This window comes from Oryctolagus cuniculus, chromosome 16, assembly GCF_051225735.1.
Source record: "Oryctolagus cuniculus isolate XC-2025 breed Fujian yellow rabbit chromosome 16, ASM5122573v1, whole genome shotgun sequence".
Classification (NCBI taxonomy): domain Eukaryota; kingdom Metazoa; phylum Chordata; class Mammalia; order Lagomorpha; family Leporidae; genus Oryctolagus; species Oryctolagus cuniculus.
This window is the reverse complement of record NC_142882.1, coordinates 63,129,761-63,151,229: the sequence shown is the minus strand read 5'-3', so window position 1 is coordinate 63,151,229 and position 21,469 is coordinate 63,129,761. Positions and strand designations below refer to the sequence as shown.

The 21,469-nt window shown below is 50.1% G+C and overlaps 1 protein-coding gene across 2 annotated transcripts in view; it reads right to left on the bottom strand.

Moving 5' to 3' along the window:
- Positions 1-20,807, bottom strand: part of EEPD1 (endonuclease/exonuclease/phosphatase family domain containing 1) — a 110,673-nt gene extending 89,866 nt beyond the window's left edge. Inside the window, exons 1-2 of one of the 2 annotated variants that reach the window (XR_016223049.1) lie at positions 20,381-20,753; positions 18,904-19,937 (exon numbers count right to left, since the gene is read on the bottom strand). Coding sequence is in view for 1 of the 2 variants with exons in the window: in XM_002713756.6 (XP_002713802.2) it covers positions 18,904-19,778 (875 nt within the window). In the remaining variant the exon portion in view is untranslated. Of the gene's footprint in view, positions 1-18,903; positions 19,938-20,380 lie in introns of both variants that reach the window. The other variant, XM_002713756.6, reaches the window with a different exon arrangement.
- Positions 20,808-21,469: the final 662 nt, after the last annotated feature.

Genomic DNA, 21,469 nt, shown 5'->3' with positions numbered 1-21,469 from the left:
GAGGGAAGAAAATGCCAATAGCATTGAATAACAAACACATGATGGTGGTGGTGGTGACAACAGGATCGAGGTATGCATGCATCACACTTTCTAAGTTGGTTCCCTGACACGACAGCCTGGGAGGGAGCACACTATCACCCCCATTCTCCAGAAGGAGAAACTGAGGCCCAGGGGGCTTAAACAGACTGCCGTAAGTCAGGTACTTGTCAAAAGAAATAAGGAAATGAGACAAAAACTGCTAAGGTAAATAAGATGTGGCTTAAAGCACACGGCAACAAATAGAACTTTAGTAAGAAAAAATTTACATGTAGAATTCACCCGTTGCAAGCACACGACTCAGTGATGTAGTATAGTAAATATACAGTTATGCAACCATTGCCACAATCCAATCTTAGAGCTTTTCAGTCACCCCCAAAATTTTCCCTGTGCCCATTGGCATCAATCCCATTCCCACTGCTGGCCCCTGCCACTTATCTACGCTCTGTCTCTAAAGATGTATGCAATGACATTTTAACTCAAAATACATTTAATCACATTTGGATTTATTATTTTTCCTTTCACTGAAGACATTCAAAGTACCTAAGAGCTACTTGAGAAGAACCAAGCAGCTTATTTTAGCTTGGACAACTTTATGCCATATGCCATTTCCCTCCCACCTCTTTCTCCCCACTGAAAATGGTGTATTCTGGTTTTCGGCATTAGCAGTTTATTTTGGATCCTATTTACGAGAGAGACAAAAACACACCAAGTTGGCATGATCTCATATCAAAAACAGTATATTTTTAAACTGATCCTCTGTAAAAAAAAAAAAAAAAGAAAAAAAAATTATCAACTCCCAACTTGACTCTCACTGGGATTAAACATGACAATAGGTCTGATCTGATTTCATCATCATTTAAAAAAAATCATCTATTATTTTTCACTTTATGTTTCTGTGTGGGAGCAAACTGTTGAAATCCTTACTTAATGTATACTAAGCTGATCTTTTGTATATTAAGATAATCGAAAATGAATCTTGATGTGAATGGAAGGGGAGAGGGAGTGGGAAAGGGGAGGGTAGTGGGTGGGAGGGACGGTATGTGGGGGAAGCCATTGTAATCCATAAATCATACTTTGGAAATTTATATTCATTAAATAAAAGTTAAAAAAAACAGTATATTTTTAATTTTAGATGATTCTCTGTATGCAAAAGTAACAGTATTGCTATTAAGCTTTCATTTGTATGAGGGTCACTGCTAATGAAAAATTACAATCTCCCCACAGTAATACAAGCACGAGTACTTGTGTACGTCAGACCTCCTGAGTGCATTACCTGCGGTTCACATTCATGATCGTGGGAGCTCAGTGGCCCTGATCTGCAGCCACCTTACTCAGAAATCCATTGTGTAAGAGAACTTGCTGCCTTCCTTAGGCTCCCATGAGACCTGATTCTTCCATGAGGCACAGGAACAAGAAACCCTGCCCCTGCTTTCCTCTTCCAAATGTCCGCCCTTTCCCAGACACACGTGGAAGAGGACTATCTTCAGGCAGCTTCTGATTTGCTGTCCACCAAATGCACTGGCCACCTGCATCCCAACCATCAGAAGTCCTGGCTGTATCCTCTTCGGGAATCTTCCTTACATGGAAAGTTCCCTGTGTTCGGTTTCTTTGCCCTCCCCTCTCCCCGCCCTGCCACTGCCCTGACCACCAGTGAGGTGGCTCCCTCTGTAGCTCCCAAGTTCCTCCTTTACTCAGTAAGTCCCAGCAAGCGGTGAGGGCAGCTGCAGGCTCTCTGGGCCTCACTTCTGCAGCAGCTCCACCCATACCGCCCACTCCCTGGCTAAGGAGACATGCCTCAGTCTCTGCACCCACGCATATTCATCAAGCTCAGCTGGACAGGACAGTCACCTTCTCAGCCCTACCCCCTTCCTCTCCAGCCAAAGCCCTGGGGTCCTGTGCTTCTACTGTAACCACGGAAAATCAGGTCCCCACAGTGGCTGCACTGCTCCTCATGCTGACTTCAGAATGGCTTTGGAGCTGTGGCTGTCAACCACGGGCCGGTCATTTGGCAGTATCTGCAGGTATTTGCTGACTATGCCCCAGGAGGGAGAGTCCTTGTGGTATCTGGCAAGTAGAGACCAGGGATCTGCTAAACATTCTACAAAACACAGGCCAGTCCTCACCACCTAGAATGACCTGGCCCACAATGTGAACCTAGGGATTCTAGGGAACAAAAGTCAGCAGTGGCTGTGCAGAAAGCCCCTGCCTCCAACACACCCTGTCCACACCTGAGAGGGAAGGGCAGCTCTTCCCAAGTAGCTGACTCTGGAGAGTTTTGTCAGCTTAAAAAAGGATCTGTAACTTGAAGAAGTCTCTCAGAGCCAGGTATCCCTTGGGCCCAGGCATCCGTGCTGTGCAAAGTCTGTACACGGAGGTATGGATCCCTTTTGTCTGGCAAAAGCAACCAGAAGGCAGAGAGAGGACAGGGCCTTGGGGGGAAACAACAGTGCATGAAGGACCCTGAAAACACAAAGCAACCAAGAACCAGCAACAAACACCACCCCAGCTCGTCCAGCGACCACCTGGCAGAGAAAGGGCCCTGGGAACACCCGCAGGAGGGCAGTTACCCCTGATCCAGGACCACAAAAGGCCCATCAACAGTGCTGTCTGCGCCTGGCCCGCCTGCATCCTCACCAGCAGCACCTGTCAACTCCATGTGCTGTGCCTCCCCATCAGATTTCTTTTAAGGAAAGGTTTCCTGGGCTAACGAGGGTTTGAAAGCCACTAGTCCAGAGCCTATGTTAACAGGGTGTATTACTCAGGGGTCTTACCCACAAGACACAGAAACCAGCAGAAAACATTATGTCGTTCAAAGCATATGAAGGAGCCAGGGGAACAAGAGGCAAGCATGCCCCACAGCTGACCAGGTAAGGACCCCAGGGCCTCGGTGCCACGGCCTCCCTTTGCAGACGACAGAATGGTCTTGGGCACCACTCACCGCCACCAGCCACACAGGCTCTGCCACCCCCAAAGACTGGATCCTCTGTAAACTGTCCCCATAGTCAAATGGAGCTCTTCATGGTCCCTGCACTCTGGGGACCACTGGCTCTCAATAGATTAGGACAGAAGTTCTGACCAGCACAGTACAGGCCTTTACTGCAAAGGGTGCTGGGAAGTGTCCCCTTCGAAGTGCAGCTTCCTCAGAGGGTGGTGGACCCTGCTGCCCACGGCACCTCATCCGGAAGGGAATTTTCCAAGCAGAGCAAGGGATTGAAAAGAGTAACAGGGGCATTGAATCCCAAGAAAGTTAAGTGCATTGACAAGAGTGGAAAAGGGGGCCACCTATTTTATCTGTGTACATGTTAAATACTTCACATAGAAAGTAAAGGCCCATACTTGGACACCAAAAACAAACCTCTCAGTTTGGCCTTGAACTAGGTGAAAGATGAGGGTCAGGGTGGCACCTGGCACTGACGTTAGCAGTCACCAGGCCATCTGGAGACTTGGTCAGAGAAAGAGAAACATCTAATGTTCACCCGGGCTGTTTCTGAATTAAATCAGATGCCAGAAACCACTGGGATTGACTGCAACTAACCACAGAAGAGAGCTCACAAGTAAGTGGTCACAGGCGCTGCACAGCCACCCGTACTCAGTTCTTCTTGACTACACTTAGTTAAGAAAGTAGAAGCATCAAAGATGTAATTAACACTAGAGATAAAGAGCTATTTAAAAAGACGGGCATATTTATAACTCACACGTAGCCAGACACCCTGTGGGCGGAGACATGTACAAACACATGTCTGTGGTCAGACACCTAAAAGCCACGGACACGTGAAAAGCAAAGCAAATTCTCAAAGATGAGACTCAATCAACTATGTCTGAACTACAGACGATAATTCCAATGTCTCTGATCTCATATTCGATCAATGATAAAGTCTGACTCATGGTAAGTAGTGTTTTTCACAAATAAAATATTTTAAAATTGAACACTTATAATTTAGAGTCACTCTACATGCTTCTGGTTTGTTTTGGCTAGCAATATGCGTTTGGGCTTTTCTGCCTGTGTCCACTCATTTCTGCGTATCCACTCACGCAAGAACACACCCGGACAACCTGTGGTTCTAAGAAGACAGTCAAAAAACTGATGTGTGGGGGGAGGCATTTAATACAGGAGATAAGCTACCACTTGGGATGTCTGAATCCCATACCAGAGTGCCTGGGTTCAAGGTCTGGCTTCACTCCGATCCCAGCTTCCTGATAATGGAAGACAGCAAGTGATGGTTCCAGTGGTTGGGATCTTGCGACTCACACGGGAGACTCAGGCTCCAGGCTTTGGCCTGGCCCAGCCCTGACTGTTGCAGGCATTTGGGGAGTGAATCCATGGATAAAAGATTCTCTCTGTCTCTCCCCCTCTCTCTTTCTGTGCTCTCTGCTTTTCAAATAAACAAACATAAATTTTTAAAAACTGATTTATGCTTAAAATAGATGAAGCATGGAGAAAGGTAAAACAGACTAAAATTACTCAGGGTAACATAAGGACAGAGACTGAACTGAGGTCACAGATGTACGAGAGAGACTCAAAGAGGTTCTGACTGGCTGCTTTTTACTCTACGTGGAGAGACTTAGAACATAGGCATAAATCACAAATCAAGTGGGGAGGTTTTACTGTATCCCCACAGTCTATGTGTTAGAAATGTGTTAGAATCTCCAAAGCAACAGTACAACAGGCAGCTGGGGCCCAGCGAGAGGTGATGAGGTGTTAAGAGCTCTGAGCTCATGGATGGATCAATGTCATTGTCAAGGGAATGGATCAGTTACTGCGAGAGGCATTGTTATCAGAGCAAGTCTGGCTCCCTTTCGCTCTCCCCCTCACTTGCCCTTCTGCCTTCTACCATGGGATGAGGCAACAAGAAGGCCCTGGCCAGATACCAGCTCCCACGTTCTTAGATTTCCCAGCCTCCATCCCAGAGGCCAGACAAATTTCTGTCCATGAGAAATCAACCAGCCTCAGGTACAGTTATGGCAGAACACAGACTAGGACACACAGTAAACACAGGAAGAATATCGTGGTGAGAAAGGCAGTTAAGCACTGCGATGGATCCCCTCTACCAGGTTTGGAGGAGGAAGCTGATGCAAGTGCAGCTGTCAGAAGCCCAAGCTAGCTGTCTGTCAATCTTAAGGATTTATTTTTGGCTTTGTAGATTTTTTTAGATTAAAAACACTACAATTTCCAAAGATATGCACATATGAGTATGTAAGACTTTATACTTGGAATCTATGAGGCAGAGATAAAGAAGAAAATGCATTTCAAAAATGACACTAAGGAGAAGTGGGCCCTGGCTGCCTGGATGACGAGGAGCCTTGAGTGAAGAGCATGGTGACTCATCTCTCCGCAGCTGGGTTCAGAGGGAGGAAATCAACACTGCACCCACGGTGGCTCCGTCTGTGTGTGCGGCTCAGGCCGGTCCTCCCGAAGGTGCGACTTCAGATTCTTCCCTGGCCCAGGGGCTGCGGCTTGCAGATCCTGTGATAAAATTTCCCCTTGTTGCAAACTGCCCCCGCATCCCCCCCCCACTGTTGGTAACATTTTGGCTTTAGACAAAAAGTGCTAAACTTCCATCTAAAACACATAACTTAAATCAAAAATTGGGGGACATTGAGTGCCTCTCCAGGACACTGGTAACGCCCGGGTCAAACACAGAGCTCCAGCCAGAGTCATGAAGCCAAACAGATTCTTCAGGCTCTGTCCCAGAACGGGGGTTTGTTGCTGGAGGATATTGGACATTCCTCCTATTACAAAGCAATTCTTCCTAGCTATGTCCTGACACGATGACTTGATAACAAGAGGGGAAGACGGAGCGAAAAGGAGTCAGTGATTGGCAGCTTGGAAGCCGGTCTGAAAGCAGCCCGCTCGGATCTGAATGGACAGTTCTCCAAAGATGATACACAAACGGCCGATGAACACGGGAGAGGATGCCAAACCTTATTAGTCATTAGGAAAATACAAATCCAACACCTACTGAGATGGCACATCACACACACTAGAATGACTATCATAAAAAAGAAGACAATAGCAAGTGCTGACAAGGATGTGGGAAAAAATATCCTTCATTTATTTCTGGTGGGATTGTAAAATGCTTCAGGCACCCTGGAAAACAGACTGGCAGCTCCTCCAAATGTTCACCTGAGCTCCGCGTGACCCAGCTGCTCTACTCCTAGGGTGTACACCCAAGGGAAATGGTCCCCTATGTCTATTAGAAAAACCCACGCACAAACATTCCTAGCACTGCCAAGAAGCAGAAACAACCCAAATACCCATTAACAGATGAGTGAATGAAGAAAATACGGCACGTCTACATAGAGGAATATTATTCAGCCATCGAGAAAAAAGGAAACATTGATACATGCTGTAACATGAATGAGTCTTGAAAGCATTATGCTAAATGTAAAAGTCAGACACAAAAGGACACATGTCATGACTATATATATATATAATATATATTATTTATTAATATAAAAATATATATAAGTTATGTATATATATGTCATGACTATATATAATATATATTATTTATTAATATAAAATATAATATATAAGTTATGCATATATATATAGTCATGACATGTGAATCCAACAGTCAGAAAGCAGAGTGCTTGTTGCCTGGAGCTGGGAAGTGACTATTAACAGGCATGGAATTTCATTTTATGAAAATATTCTGAAATTACATAATGGTAGTGGTTGCACATCTTTGTGAAAATACTAAAACGTCTCTAAATTTTATACCTTTTGGGTGGGATGAATTGGGTAGCATGGAAATCATTTCTCCATTTTTTTTAATTAATTAATTAATTTTTTTTGACAGGCAGAGTGGACAGTGAGAGAAAGGAAGAGAAAGGTCTTCCTTTTTCCGTTGGTTCACCCCCCAGTGGCTGCTCCGGCAGCACACTGTGGCCGGCACACCACGCTGATCTGAAGGCAGGAGCCAGGTGCTTCTCCTGGTCTCCTATGCAGGTGCAGGGCCCAAGCACTTGGACCATCCTCCACTGCCTTCCCGGGCCACAGCAGAGAGCTGGACTGGAAGAGGAGCAACCGGGACAGAATCCAGCTCCCCGACTGGGACTAGAACCCAGGGTGCCAGCGCCGCAGGTGGAGGATTAGCCTAGTGAGCCGTGGCACCAGCCATCATTTCTCAATTTAAAAAAAATATCCAGCCTATCATTCCTGGCCTCACTGGATGGCAGAATGAGATGATTTGCTCACGTGCTGGCTGGGAGCCACTGCAGGGCAGTGCCCTCAAGAGGACAGGGTCCTTCCCCCAAGTCAACTTGTCTCTTCATGCTTTCCAGGCATAGAAAGGCTGGGAAGCCACTGGACCCCTCTCGGGGTTTGTAGATTCACTACCTCTGCCTCTAAAAGCCCCTGGGCTCTGGGTCATTCTGCCTGGCTTTTCACTTCTGCCCCACCATCACCAGCCAAGTGACATCATGCAACTTCTTAAAGATAATCATACGTCATACTCAACTTCTTAAAGGGAAGTTTCTGATGCATCAAGTGGACAGACTTTACCCACCTCACTGGTGTGTTGTGGGGAATTAGTTAATGAATACAAACGGCTTAGCAACTGCACTTAGGGCAAAGTAAATACTCTATAAACATTAGCCATCGTTTATCATTCACACACTCCTGAGTGCTACTGTGCTGACTATGCCGTATGCACATGGCGCCTGCTCTTATGAAACCTTCCGTCTAGGAAGGCAGATGGCATCAACATGCAACTACTACTGAGTGACTATTTGGGCAGAGGACATGCAAGATGACGGAGGCGCCCCAGCTGGGGTGCTTAACAACAGAGGTCAGGGAGAGCCCCCTTTGAGTTGACACCATAGTGGCCACTCTGAACTTGACCTTTCCACAGCTCTTTTGAAGGGCAGGGGGTTCCCAATGGCAGACAAGCCCTGAATCCCTACCTGAAATTGAGGCCGAAGGTTTGGCAAACGCCTGTGTCAACATTACCTGTAGCCAGAGGCAAGCCAGGAGCTTGGGCGGGGGGGGGGGGGGGGGGGGGGGGTGTTGGGGGGGGGAGAGGCCTCGGGTCACCTCTAGGTTGCAGGAGAAAACCCAGGCACGCCTGAGGGAGGGACTCCCAGTGCAGACAAATCCTAGTCATTACAGGCTGGGCCGTGCCCATAGGGGCCTGGCCAGACAGCAGTGCCACGCAGGAACGTGAACACAGCTCCTTCCAGCATTTAGACTGTGAGAGAGGTTCCCTGAAGTCATCATTCAGCAGAAAACCCTCAGAAGAGCATGTTCCTCACACAGACAAGAAGGAAATTTCCTCTAGGAAATTGTTCTTAAGCCATCTCATTATTGGCTGAATACTGTCCCACAAATCTTTAGGTTGAAGCTCTAAATCCCAGTATCTCAAATATGGCTGTATTGGAGCTGGCTCTGTGGCATAGCCACCGCCTGCAATGCCAGCATCCCACATGGGCACCAGTTCACGTCCCGGCTGCTCCACTCTTCCAATCCAGCTCCCTACTAATGCACCTGAGAAAAGCAATGGAAGATGGTCCAAGTGCTTGGTCCTCTGCCACCCACGTGGGAGACCTGGAAGAAGATCCTGGTTCCTGGCTTTGGCTTGGCCCAGCTCTGGCCATTACGGCCATCTAGGGAGTCAAGATTCTCATTCTCTCTCTCTCTCTCTCGCTCTCGCTCTCTCTCTCTTTCCCTCCCTCCCCCAATTGCACTCATGCTCTCACTCGCTCTCTCTGCCTTTCATAAAATAAATAAATATGAAAAAATAAAAAAGAATGTGGCTGTACTGGGGATCAGGTCTTAGAGAGGTAACTTAGTAAAATGGGGCCATCTGGATGGCCCTGATCCAATGCGACTGGTGTCCTTAGAAGAGGAAATTTGGGTGCAGAGAAGTTCAGAGCAGAGACCACGTAAAGACAGATCCTGGGGTGAGGGTCACCCAGAAGGCAAGGAGAGAGAGTTCATAAAATATAATCCTGCTCACACCTTGACCTTCCCCTTCCAGCTTCCTGAACTGTGAAACCACAAATTTCTGTTTCAGTCCTGCAGTCTGTGGTCTTTTGTTACATCAGCCTCAGCAAATAGTGACGCATCTAACCTATAGGAACAACCACTCTTCCTCTCCAGAACTCAAAACAGTTATTATTTTCCCTCTGTAGAAGAAGCCTCAGGGGTGGGAGGCACGTTTGTGATTTGGAAGAAATGCATGCGTTTAAACACACTACCTCTCCCAGCAGAATCAGTGCCTCCAAATGCCATGCTGCCTGAGGAACACAAACAGTGTCCTTGAGATCAGGGGCCAGGGGCGACCTTGCAGGCCTGTTTCTCTCTCACCATCTGGGCTATTCCTATATTGCACTGTTTTTCATGGCCAATGCAATTGCTAACATTTTGAACAAGCATCTTTTCATTTCAGATGCTCCTCAATGAAATTTACCCCAGGTTTCAAAGTAGAAGCAACTTTTATTTCTCAGCAGAAGCTCTGACAATATCTGACAACCTCAGCCAGCTCCCCCGTACCCAGGGGTTCTGCCTCACTGGATTCAACCAACCACAGGTCAACAGTACACACCGTGGCTACACTGGCCTACAGCAGCTGCCTCTAAAGTGAAACAGGCAGACTTTCCTCCTTGTTAGTATTTCTGGAACAACACAGCATAACAACTATGTGCACCGACTATACATGGACCCCGTACTATCAGGAATCTAGAGATGACGTAAAGCATACAAGAGGATGTGTAGGTGCTCTGCAAACACATTGCCATTTTTGCAAGGAACTTAAGCATCTGCACATTTTGATAGTCATGGAGCCAACTTCCTGTGGATACTGAGGGATGACTATACCTGCTCTTTTATTGTTTAAGTGTGGGAACATCAAAACTCACACAATTCAGATCACAAGCCAGCACCAAACAGGCTTGCCTGGCATTTAACTGAGTTCAGCATATGTGTACACAAGTATCATACACTGTTTCTCGTGGAGTTTCACATGTGTGGATATGTATTTAGCATTTTTTAAAAAGCAAACTTGAGATTCATCCAGAACATTTTTTAAAGACCATGCAGAGTTAGGGACTTGGGAAGGTGTTTCATGAGCCATTCAGTCTAGTCTCCCTTTTAAAGGCCTCCCAGTTTGCAGTTATTCTTGGGTTTCACAAGCAGGTCTTCTAGGTCACTGAAGAAAATGCTGACTGGTAGGGGTATTCAGTCAAAATACAAAGCTCATTACTACTTCTCCTTTTTTAGCTCTAAAAGTTGCAAGAGACTTTGGTGGGGAAATTGGGACAAGGTATCCATGAATGTTTGACTCTGTCACTGGTTACATTTAGAGTCACTCTTGTAGAGGAGAAAGTGGGTCAGTGACAACCTGCTGTTCCTGCCAGGGGTGTGTAACACACACACACACACACACACACACCAGACATGCTCCTAAAGAAATTCTACTCAAGGTACCCACCAGGCTGCTCTCATCCCCCTTGTAAAACAGATGGGGGCAGCCCATGGCACCTCAAGATCTCCTGTGCACAGCAGCAATGTGGGCTTATCCAGGGTCAACCATAAAGGGCCCCCGGCTGTTTATGTCAGTCCACACTACTGTATGTATTATCGTGGTCTCCGAAAATGCAGCATCAACTGATGGAATGCAAGTCTGAGCAGAAAGTCGAGTTATTTCTAAGAAAATGCAGATAAATGTTTGGAAAGTTTCTATAAAAGTAAGCAGTTTTCAAACTGCTGTCAAAATGGGTGTGGGCAGGATAATTGTACAAGACTGAAAGTCATAAAAATATACTATCCTGTACCCAGTCTGCTTTGCAAATGTCCTTGCTCCACTTTGGACAAACACTAGAACAATGCACACACATGAGATGAAATCTTTACATAGCACCACACTTAGGAGAGATCACGACTCAGGAACTCAACCAAGTCGGCTAGGAGGGCTTGTAGTCGGGAAGGCAGGCTGGGGTGAGGACTAAATGCAAATATGCAGCACAGCATACAGAACTCAAAGTGGCTTTTATACGCGAGTCTCATTGCCTGGGTCAGGACCCCAGCTCCACCACTTAAGAGCTGTGTGACCTGGGAGAGGATTCCTCAGCTTCCTTGAGCCATCCCTCCTGTATCTGGGCCTCATTCACAGCAATTATCAGTGTTCATTTTCATTGTTTTTATTCTTAATACAGTGACAACTACCAAGGGACACTAAAAGTCCAACCACTCTGAGTATTAGGTATAGGGAGGAACATGAAGTATTTTGCTGTTTAAAAATGAGTCCTCAAGTTAAGAGACTGAGAATCACTTTGGAAAAAAATAAAAATAAAAACCTGACCAGTAAAAGAATGCAATGATCTAAAGCTGCAAAGGTTGCCCACCAAAAAAGGAAGGAGCAAGTCCACAGGTGGTCAAGCCCAAAACCTAGTGCCAGTCTTCAAAACTTTGTGGGCATCCAAATTGTAATGTTTCCCCATTCAAGAAAACAATTTTATTAAAAATAGAAAATGCAAGTCAGTTTGAATTTGCCTAATGGAAAGTATATCCTCTAGAAATTTTTGTAAAACAAAATACGACATTAGTATTTTTTAAAACCAACCATCCACCTGAGGCCTCGGGCCTCTGTCTTTAAAAGACCACGCTCTTGCCACAAGCTGGGAAGATAATTCAGCCCTCCAGCTTCTGGGTGAGACGAGGAGGCTGCAGGTCCCCAAAAGGCCCAAAGGCCCCACGAGATCCGACAAGAAGTGACGAGAACCCCGTTCTCTAAGAGACGCATCATGTTGCAGGAGTTTGCAGCAGCCTCCAGATAAAACAATTGAAGGTTCAGCTTAACAGTGTAATCAGGTAAAGGTTGAACCAAAATAGAATCCACAGGAAGCAAGGCTTGTTGGAAACAACAAATCTACATGAATCGGAGAACTGCCATCAATAAAGAAAAGGCAGGGTTTCTTTATCTAAGAGATTGGAAGGTGGATTCTAGACTTTTCTTTATAATGAAATGTGTGTTCTGAGGATACCTCCCCAGGGCTCCTAACCCCTAGAGTTTAGCTGTTTGATAGTTGCCAATCAAAACGTTATAATAGGCTGGCGCCGCGGCTCAACAGGCTAATCCTCCACCTAGCAGCGCCAGCACACCGGGTTCTAGTCCCGGTCGGAGCGCCGGATTCTGTCCCGGTTGCCCCTCTTCTAGGCCAGCTCTCTGCTGTGGCCAGGGAGTGCAGTGGAGGATGGCCCAAGTGCTTGGGCCCTGCACCCCATGGGAGACCAGGAGAAGCACCTGGCTCCTGCCTTTGGATCAGCGCAGTGCGCCGGCCGCAGCGCGCCAGCCATGGCAGCCATTGGAGGGTGAACCAACGGCAAAAGGAAGACCTTTCTCTCTGTCTCTCTCTCTATCCACTCTGCCTGTCAAAAAAAAAAAAAAAAAAAAAAAAAAAGTTATAATAAGAACTGTGGCCTAAAACCAGGCCTGGCTATGAACATAAGGAACAGGGTCAGGAAGCTGCTAAGATTCCCAAATATTGGTTGGGGACTAACAACCTGCCCAGCAGAGCAGGGCATCCTGTGGCAATCCTGGGAGGCACCAGTGTAGAGTTTCCACCTGGATGGATATTACTGCATGCAGACCAGGGAGTCCATGATGAGCAAATACAATTTTAGTGAAATGCATCATTCTATTTGTTGCTGGCAGAGATCATTATTAGAGAATTCTGGGATGAAGTCTTATGGAAGTTAAGGTAATTCTGAAATAAAAATAACAAGCTAGGAATAACACACACCTCATCACTTTCTCAGCAAGGTGTTTGGTTACTGGATTCTCTTCCTGCCAGTGCCAGGCACCTTGCGTGGGAGGCTACTGTGTTCCTGTTCAGACAGTGTCTCACATTATAAACCTGAGCAGAGGGCTCAGCTCAGACCTTCCACTGCTCAGCTGTGTGCATGAATGGAGAGCTGGGAATGCTGACTTTCAACCCCCACTGCTACTTCACTCAGATGCCAACCTCTCCCCTCAACCAGCTCCCTCCCAGCCACCTGGAGACCTCCAAGGCTGTGGAGCCTGTGGTCTCCATATACCTGCAGTACCCAGCAGACAGGCACCCATTCCTGCACCCTCAGGTCCCTTCACAAGCTTTACTCCCTCCCTCAAGCCACGCATTACCCCAGTAAGCACCTGCCAAATACTTGTCTCCTGTGACCACAGGGTAGGGGGTCTGAGCACAAGGTAGGTACGTAACACTGAGCATGCCCTTGCTCTACATGTCACTGAGATGCAGATGCCTTGTCTGGTGCCCCCTGTGCAGAGGACAGACCAATGCCTCTTACTCCACTTGCTATGAACTCAGGAGCCTGCACCTGTCTGGGGTGCAGCAGCAGCAAAGCAGAGGGTGAGGTCAGGCAGCTGCATCACAAGGGCATAGCAAGGAGGCATGCAAGGCCACCCCGGCATTTCTTACACACCTCTGATTCTGTCTTCTAAGAATCTCAGAGCACTGCAAACAAGTCACCAGTTAGTCCTTGCCTAAAACAGGGGCAAGTCTTCCCAATTTTCATCTCTGCCCACTTCCCCAAATCCCCAGTCACTATCGCTTGTAGCCTGAATCCTGCAACAGCCCCTTCACTCAAGTCCCAGACTCAATCCTTGCACTCCCAGCACGCAGAACAACCTGGAAAGAGGTATTTTATCAGTCTGCTTCTACCCCTTTGTGGCCTCCTTCTGCTGTTAAAGTCTTGCTGACCCAGTCCCATCTGTCCTGGCCTCTCCCTGCAACCCTGTCTACCCATCACCCTTGGAATTCCTGCCTTCGGTCTGGACCAACATTCTTGGGCCTGTGCACTTGCCAGTTCCTCCGTGGAGCACCCATTTCCTAAACTTTCTGATGCCTGGCTGCTTCTCGGGCATCAGTGTTCAGCTGCAGCCTTCCCTCACCACCTCTGTCTAAACAGACTTTTCTTCAACTCACTCCATCATTCTACATCTGCCATTACCTGGAATTATTTATCTACGTGTTGACCTCCTCATCTCCACTCAGAATGGAAGTTCTATAGGAGCAGGGCTTTGTCTTGTTGTCCACTTTAGAACTAAAACTTGCCACCGAGCCTGGCACCTATGGGGAGATCAAGAATTGCCTGTTGAACGAATAAATGAGTGAAACAATAAACAATAAGGGAGTGGGTAACTCCTGGGAGAATTAATACTATCTAACTCCTGCAGAGCCTTGAACTCAGACCTGACACGGGCCCAGCCTTGTTGAAAAACAATAGCTGAGGGGCCATGGCTCACTTGGTTAATCCTCTACCTGTGGTACCAGCATTCCATATGGGCACCAGTTCTAGTCCTGGTTGCTCCTCGTCCAGTCCAGCTCTCTGCTGTGGCCCAGGAAGGCAGTGGAGGATGGCCCAGGTCCTTGGGCTCCTATACCTGCATGGGAGACCAGGAAGAAGCACCTGGCTCCTGGCTTTGGATCCGCACAGCTCTGTCCATAGTGGCCATTTGGGGAGTGAACCAACGGAAGGAAGACCTTTCTCTCTGTCTCTCACTGTCTGTAATTCTGTCAAATAAATAAATAAAAATCTTAAAAAAAAAAAAGAAGAAAAACAATAGCTGACCCCTGCACTTAGTGAGATCGACCTGTACTGCACCCACTGGCCTTCCTCGCACTCTGTCTTCCCTTGGGAATCCACGGCAGTCCAACTGCTGACCACCTTCACCTCTGGAAGCGACCCAGAGCTGCTGGCTCAGAAAACCGGAACCTGCCCTGGAGTTGAGCCCAAGGTCAGACTCACAGAGTGGGGGCCGCTGGTGAGGCCTTGACACCCTCAGGATTTGCTCTGCCCCTGGCCATAATCCCAGTCCTTTGGAGGAACGAAAACAGGAAGGGAGCAGAGACCTCCAGAGGCTGCCACAGTCCCGGGAGTCTAGGTGCAGCCGTCTTGCTCCCCAAGAACCTAACACATGGCTGGTCTAAGGCCCAGAGGCCTTAGACCTTCTGCAGGGGAAGGACATGGAGATTGGGAAAAGACACATCTAGTCCTGGCTTTGATATGGGACAAATGCCTGGCTTCAAGTCCTGAAGCCAACATCTACATTTCCAAAAGCCACACAAATGCTATCATCATCTTGCTGGGCCTCAGTTTCCACAGCTGCCAAAACAGAGGTCACACTTTCTAGTTCAAGAGGATTAACAAGCATTTTCCCCCAGATATTATGTCTGGCTGCATCCACTCACTCTTCAATCCCCAAGGATGAGCCTATTACTCATGGGAAAAATATAGCCAGGTATCAATCATGCTGTGACTTGTCCCCCAGATCTGGGCTTGGCGTTGAGCCCTACAAACTGACCCACCTCTACCTAACTCTCTCTGTGCAATACAGGGCCAAGCTGATTCCCTAATTAAGCTTATGCATGTGCAGTTGGCATGCAATGCACATTTTTCAATTAATCAAATAACAAGATGGGTTGTATCTACAGTGATCCTACCAACTAAGTTTAATAAGAGAAATCTCTTTTCTCGCAACCAGTGCATGTTGCCAGACACTAATCCACCTTATGCTTTGATATTGCAGACGTGGCAAGAAATCAGATTTAAACCATTATAAGGCTAACGACTTTGACACTTGAGTTTCCTTCTAATGTAGACCATGGGGAGAAAACAGGAGTAAGTGGGATGTTAAATCTCCTTACTTCTTTTGGAGATTATCTGTGTCAGCTTGCCCAGGATTTATGCTTGCAGTAACCAAAGGCACTTTTCAAAACAGAATGACTCCTCAGCAAAAAAGAAATAAAAATTACAAATGAAACCATCTTCATTTCTTACATCGACCGTCACCAAAGTTTGCAAGGATACTTAGCCTTGCTCCACAAACACTGAACAGGGAAGAACACTGCCTGAGATTGAGATGTGGCAAAAGACTGATGGAACCTGTCAGTTCTGTGCCACCAGCACAGCGTCCTGAGGGCTCTTTGTGACTATAATTATCTGGCTTTGTGCTGCCCGACCTCAAGCTTCAGGCGCAAAACACAGTTTCTTATAGCTCACATGTGTTCATCCCAGAGTAGCAGCATCTCAGGGCAAGAAAGAACTCTGACTTCCCCGCCACACGGGTACCCTTTAGCTTAAGCAAGCACACCTATAAAGCAAACTCAGAAAGGAAAACAAAGAGCCAGCCATTCCTGTTGCAAAAGAACTGTCCAAGAGTTTCCTTAAAATTCCTTTACTTTTGGGTGCAAGAAACTGATTGGCACATGATTTGGCAAGCGCCCTTGATATGACAGAGCACAGGTTGGCAAACCCAGAGGCAGGATAAAGGTGTTGTGCTTGCAAAAGGCAGCAGGCTTGCCAAGAGCTTGGACAGAGGCAAGTCTTTTAACTTCCTTGGTTTTAGTTTCCCCACCTAGAGTTGGAGAACCATAAATAAAAAGCAAGCATGACCTACTGCTCCCTGGGGCTACCAGGGAAACCAAATGCATGTGAACCCTGTTAGAACACGGGAAGGCCTCTCCAGAAGTCAGGGACCTCTTCTGTCACATGCATATGTGTATGCAAATGAGAGTCTCTTGGAAAATGACCTGCACCCACTCTCGTTCATGCTAAGTGTATTTCCTCTTCTAATAAAGGAAGCGACTGGAATGTGAGAGGTTCCTGCCAATCAAGATGAACATGCAGCCCTGGAGAATGCATACCGCTGTCACTGACGACATGTGATCTACACTGTGACAGCCTTCGCTGCCCTGGGACAGTCCTGCAGGCAAATGTACCCATCCTAGTGCCACAAGGGATCAGGCCCTAAGCTCATTATGTCATGTTTGCCAGATCCGGAAAATCACGGGGAGTGCCCAGTGGCCGGGTGCGAGAAAGTGATGGCGGTGAGGTCACCTCCCCGTCACCTGCAGGTGCCCCTCTCTACCTTCCACCAGGTTTGGGTCAGCTTTTCCCATATCCTCGCCTGAAGGCAGTAGTTAAATGTCTTCAACAAATCCTCATCCCTTTAGAAAACCCAACAAAATAAAAATAGGCCAAACCTCAGCAACTCCATGCTGGACAGGGAATGTGAGCGCGCCCCGGCTGCCCAGCCTTGCGCTACAGTGTGGCGCCCCTTCCAAGGTCAACTGCCCTTACTCACACACTGTCTCCCACCTTTCATGATTCTACATCCCAGAAGCTGGCTAAGCACCTCAAACCCTGGCCAGAAAGAACATCGTAGGGTTGACTCACCCTAGGGATGATCACAAGAAAGAAACAGGGGTGGGGAAGGGGGAGCACCTGAAAAACTCTGCATGAATTCACTGACCTTCCAGTAAAAGCCAGCTTGTTGGCAGGGGAGGCGGGGTGTTCATGAGAAGCCCGGAGGCACAGCTGAGAGCCTGACACCTAGCACAACGGTCCTCCAACTTCAGTGGGCATCAGACTCACCTGAAGGCTGCTACCACACAGAACCCCAGAGTTTCTGAGTTAGTAGCCACTTCAGGAACCACCAACCAAAAAAAGAAACAGGCAAAGACTCTCATTCCCACCAGGAAAACATCAGATCCTGATTCATGTCCACTCTCCACCCCAGATTGAGCCCTAAGAAAACTCATCAGAGGAATTAAATAGCCGGGTGTCTCCCTGCCCTCCCGCTCTATTCCTACAGACACCCATGCTGCAACAGCTGAAAAGAACTATGGTCAAGACATTCCAATCAATAGCTGAGGCTGGCTCGCACCTGTGCGCAATATGGTTTTGCAAAAGGAGCAAGTCAGGCTGCAAAACAGAACACAGCGCAGCACGGAAAGAGCACTCGAGGCTCCCCTGGTCCAGTCCTCCGACCCCGTGTGCAGTTCCTCTCCCCTACGTGACCGCGCGCCAGAAATGCTGTGACCTGCTTTCCTCTTTACTGATTTGCCCCAGAGTGATTTCCCGCCGAGAACCCACTTCATGTCACCAAGTCACGGCCGCCCCACCAGCCTCGCCAACAACCCAGAGCCGAGGGAAGCAGTCACCTGCAGGGACTGGCAGGACGAACTCCCTCAAGTCCAGGATCTGAGGATTTCTGACCTGGAAGGCATCAGCACCAATGTTTCTTGGCTTCCCGAGGCTGATTGCATTACACCATACGCTACTTTGCTAACAGCATGAGTTATGCCATGATAGACTGTTTTGTTTAATGGGAAGTTAACGGAAGTCCCTACGGGGAGCAGTGTTGCGAATAACATAAACACTCTGACAACAGCCTGTCCTCGGAGTCTCCTGATTCAAATGGGAAAATCCGTCCAATATGCACACACGGAGGCAGCTTGGCCTTTTCTGGCTGTGGGACAGGAGTGGACACACACATTCCGGGCTGCAATCGTGGGACTGAAAACCACCTTCAGGTTAAATAAGGAAAAGGAGTGAAGAGTGATTCATTCACAGCATTTTGTTAAATATAGACAGCGTGTGTGTTTGCAAATACCTGGGCTTTAAGATGATTTTGTGCACACAAATAAGTGAATTTGAGTGAACAAATGTGATCTTTTCCTCTCCATAATAAAAAAGATCTAATGACCTCTTTCTCCCGTGAAAACCTGTACATTAGATCCTAGGCTCTGGGTACCTGATTCAGGGTCAAGCTTGTGAGTCAAACAACATTCTCTAAAGCAGTGACAGCAACACCACCACCACCACCCCCACCCCCGGCCCCCAAGCCATGACTCCAGCTCAGCTATTCCACACTCAGGACACGGGCCATGAGCCCAGATGGCTGTATTCAGAAAACTCTGGAGCACAGAGAGCCCAGCCTCAGGTCACCACACTGGCCAGGGCCACAACCTAACTAAATGCTCTTGCCCCCTGCATAAAGCCCGCTCCTTCACAGCTACCGAGGAGGCCACGCCAGGGCTGCCCTTACTCCCAACACCCTTGGCCACTCCTGCCCTCACCTGTTTTCCAGGAGCGTCATGCACACCACCTCTCGCACCCCGGGGTTGTTGGCCTTCTCCACAGAGCAGCCCTGCAGGTTCCAGGTGGCCAGCCTCAGCACGGGCCGTCCGTCCCTCGTGCCTGCGAAGGCTTCCACCGAGGGCCGCGTGGAGATAATCTGCGTGGGCCCCCCTGGCGGCAGGTCCAAGTCCTCGCTGTGGAGGCTCAGCGAGGTGGGGCTGGGGTGCGGCTTGGCGGTAAAGGTCAGGCCTCCGTTGGTGTGGGTGGACGGGGGCCTGGACCTCTCGGCAAACACCTGGTGTCGTATCCTGTCCAGGAAGGTGGCATTGATACCATCCATCCTCACCAGGTCCTCGACGCTGCGGAAGGGCCCATGCTCCCGGCGGTAGTCCACGATGCTAAGTGCCATCTTCTCCGTGAGGCCTCGCACGCTCATGAGCTGAGCCGGCGTGGCCGTGTTGATGTTGACGCGGGGGGTGAGGGGCACGGTGGTGGCCAGGTGGTGGGGCTGCTCAGCCAGCAGGTCGCGGCGCAGGGAGCTGGGCGAGTGCTGTGCAGAGCTGCCCTTGCTGCTCACACAGATCTCAAACTTGACCTGCTCCAGCTTGGTGGCGCCCACGCCGCTGACCAGCGCCAGGTCCTCCACCTTCTTGAAGCCACTGATGTACTCTCGGTACTCCACGATGCTGCGGGCCACGGCACGCGTCACCCCGGGCAGGGTCATCAGCTCCTCCTCCGTGGCCGTGTTGATGTTGAGCCGCTCCTGGTTGACCAAGATGTTGCTGAAGTTGCAAGCCGCGCTGAACTTGCGGCTGTGGGACAGGTCCGAGGGGTCTCTGGGGATGGAGCGGTGGCAGCCCAGGGTGCTCCCCATGGCCGGCCAGGAAGAGAGGCTTCCCACCACAGACCTCTCTGGCTAGGGAGGAAGCTCGGAAGAACCGAAGGTGCTGGCTCAGGGGCTGAAGAGGCTGCCAGGCACAAGCACCGAATCGTCCATGCCCGGAGTGTCCCAAATTACCTTTCACAGGGCCACCTAGGAAAGAAATCAAGCACACATATCGATTGGACGAATCAATCTGCATCGGCACTCCCTACTGGAGCCTCAGCCAGGGGGCCGGGGCTGGTGGCTGGCCCTGAACCCCCCGAGAAAGCAAACACAGTGAGGCCGGCCCAGGTGGGTGTGGAGACGCCGGCTTTTACCACACCGGGGCCCAAAAAGGCTAGCAGGGGCTTCTCCTGGGGAAAGCCCATGCCCACCAGCCTCGCGTCTCCGCTCTCCTCTCTCAAGTCCAGCAGCGCGAGGGCCGTCGTCTGCTCCGGTCATCGCTGCTCCGGCTCCGGGAGGGAGCACCCCCACCCCGGCGCCCTGTGCCTGACACCCGGCGCCCCCTGCCACTTGGGAGCCCCGTGCCGCCCAGCGCGGGCACCGCGGAGGGGCTGTGGACACCAGCTCCCCAGCCGCCGACCCTCTCCCACCTGCGGCTCCGGAGCCTCAGCCCAGCCGGGACAGCGGCTGCGGGTCCGCGGGGCCTCGGGGCTCCTCCCGCGCCGCCGCGCTCCGTGTGCGGGAGGAACTCGGCGTCGTCCTCCCGGAGCTGGCAGGCGCTGCAGGGCTGTTCGCGGGCGGCAGCGGCAGAGGCGACGACGGCGGCGGCGAAATCCAGAGGCAGAGGCTGCACCAGGACTTGCGGGGCTGCACCAGGACTTTCGGCGTCACCGCAGTCGCGTTTATGCAGGCAAAAAACACTCCTGCGCCCAACTCGGACACTGGATCCGCCAGAACGCGTCAGACCCCAGCACCAGCCGCAGGACTCCCGCTCGCGGTCTGTGTCAAAGCCAAAGTGCCGGCCGCGCCGCCCGCGCCGCCCGCGCCTCCGCCGGCACCACGGCCACGCCTCCGCCCGCGCGGCAACTCCTCCCCGGGACTCCCGAGGGCTCGTGGGGGCGGGGCTCGGGCGCGTGGGCGGGGCCTGCGTGAGGGAGAGGAGGGGGGAACCCGGGAGCGGAGGGGGCGGGTCTAATGCGTGCGGGGCGGGGCCTGACTCCAGGATGTGGAGAGCGAACGGGAACCCGAGAGCTCAGGGGCGGGGCCTGGCGCGAGGAGGCGGAGAGGGAAACCCAGGCGCTCAGGGGGCGGGGCCGCGGCTAGCTGAGGCCAGACCCGGGACCGCAGGGGTGGGACCAAGGGTCTGAGGGCACGAGGCTGACGCCGTGATGGCGGACCCTGGTCACCGCCGGCTGTCCCGCCCCGGGCAGGGGCTACTCAGTGTCCAGTCCGGCTGCTCTTGGGCGATCTTGGGGGCGTGAGAACTGAGGTATCCCCTGGGGGACAGGCATCCCCGGGGCTCCAGGCCGCGCTCAATTTTGCAGAACGTTCCAGAAGAGGCTGAAGGGGCGCCCCACTTCCGGCCCTAATTGAGGCCTCACTTTCTTCCCAGCCTTTGCTGTGCTCTTTATGAACTTCCGCAGGAGCCGCGGCCACGGAGCCCTGCGGGTTCACCTGGGGCCTGCGCGGCGCCGTGCCTGCGCCTGCTTAGCGCTCTGGACACGCAGGATCTGTGTCCG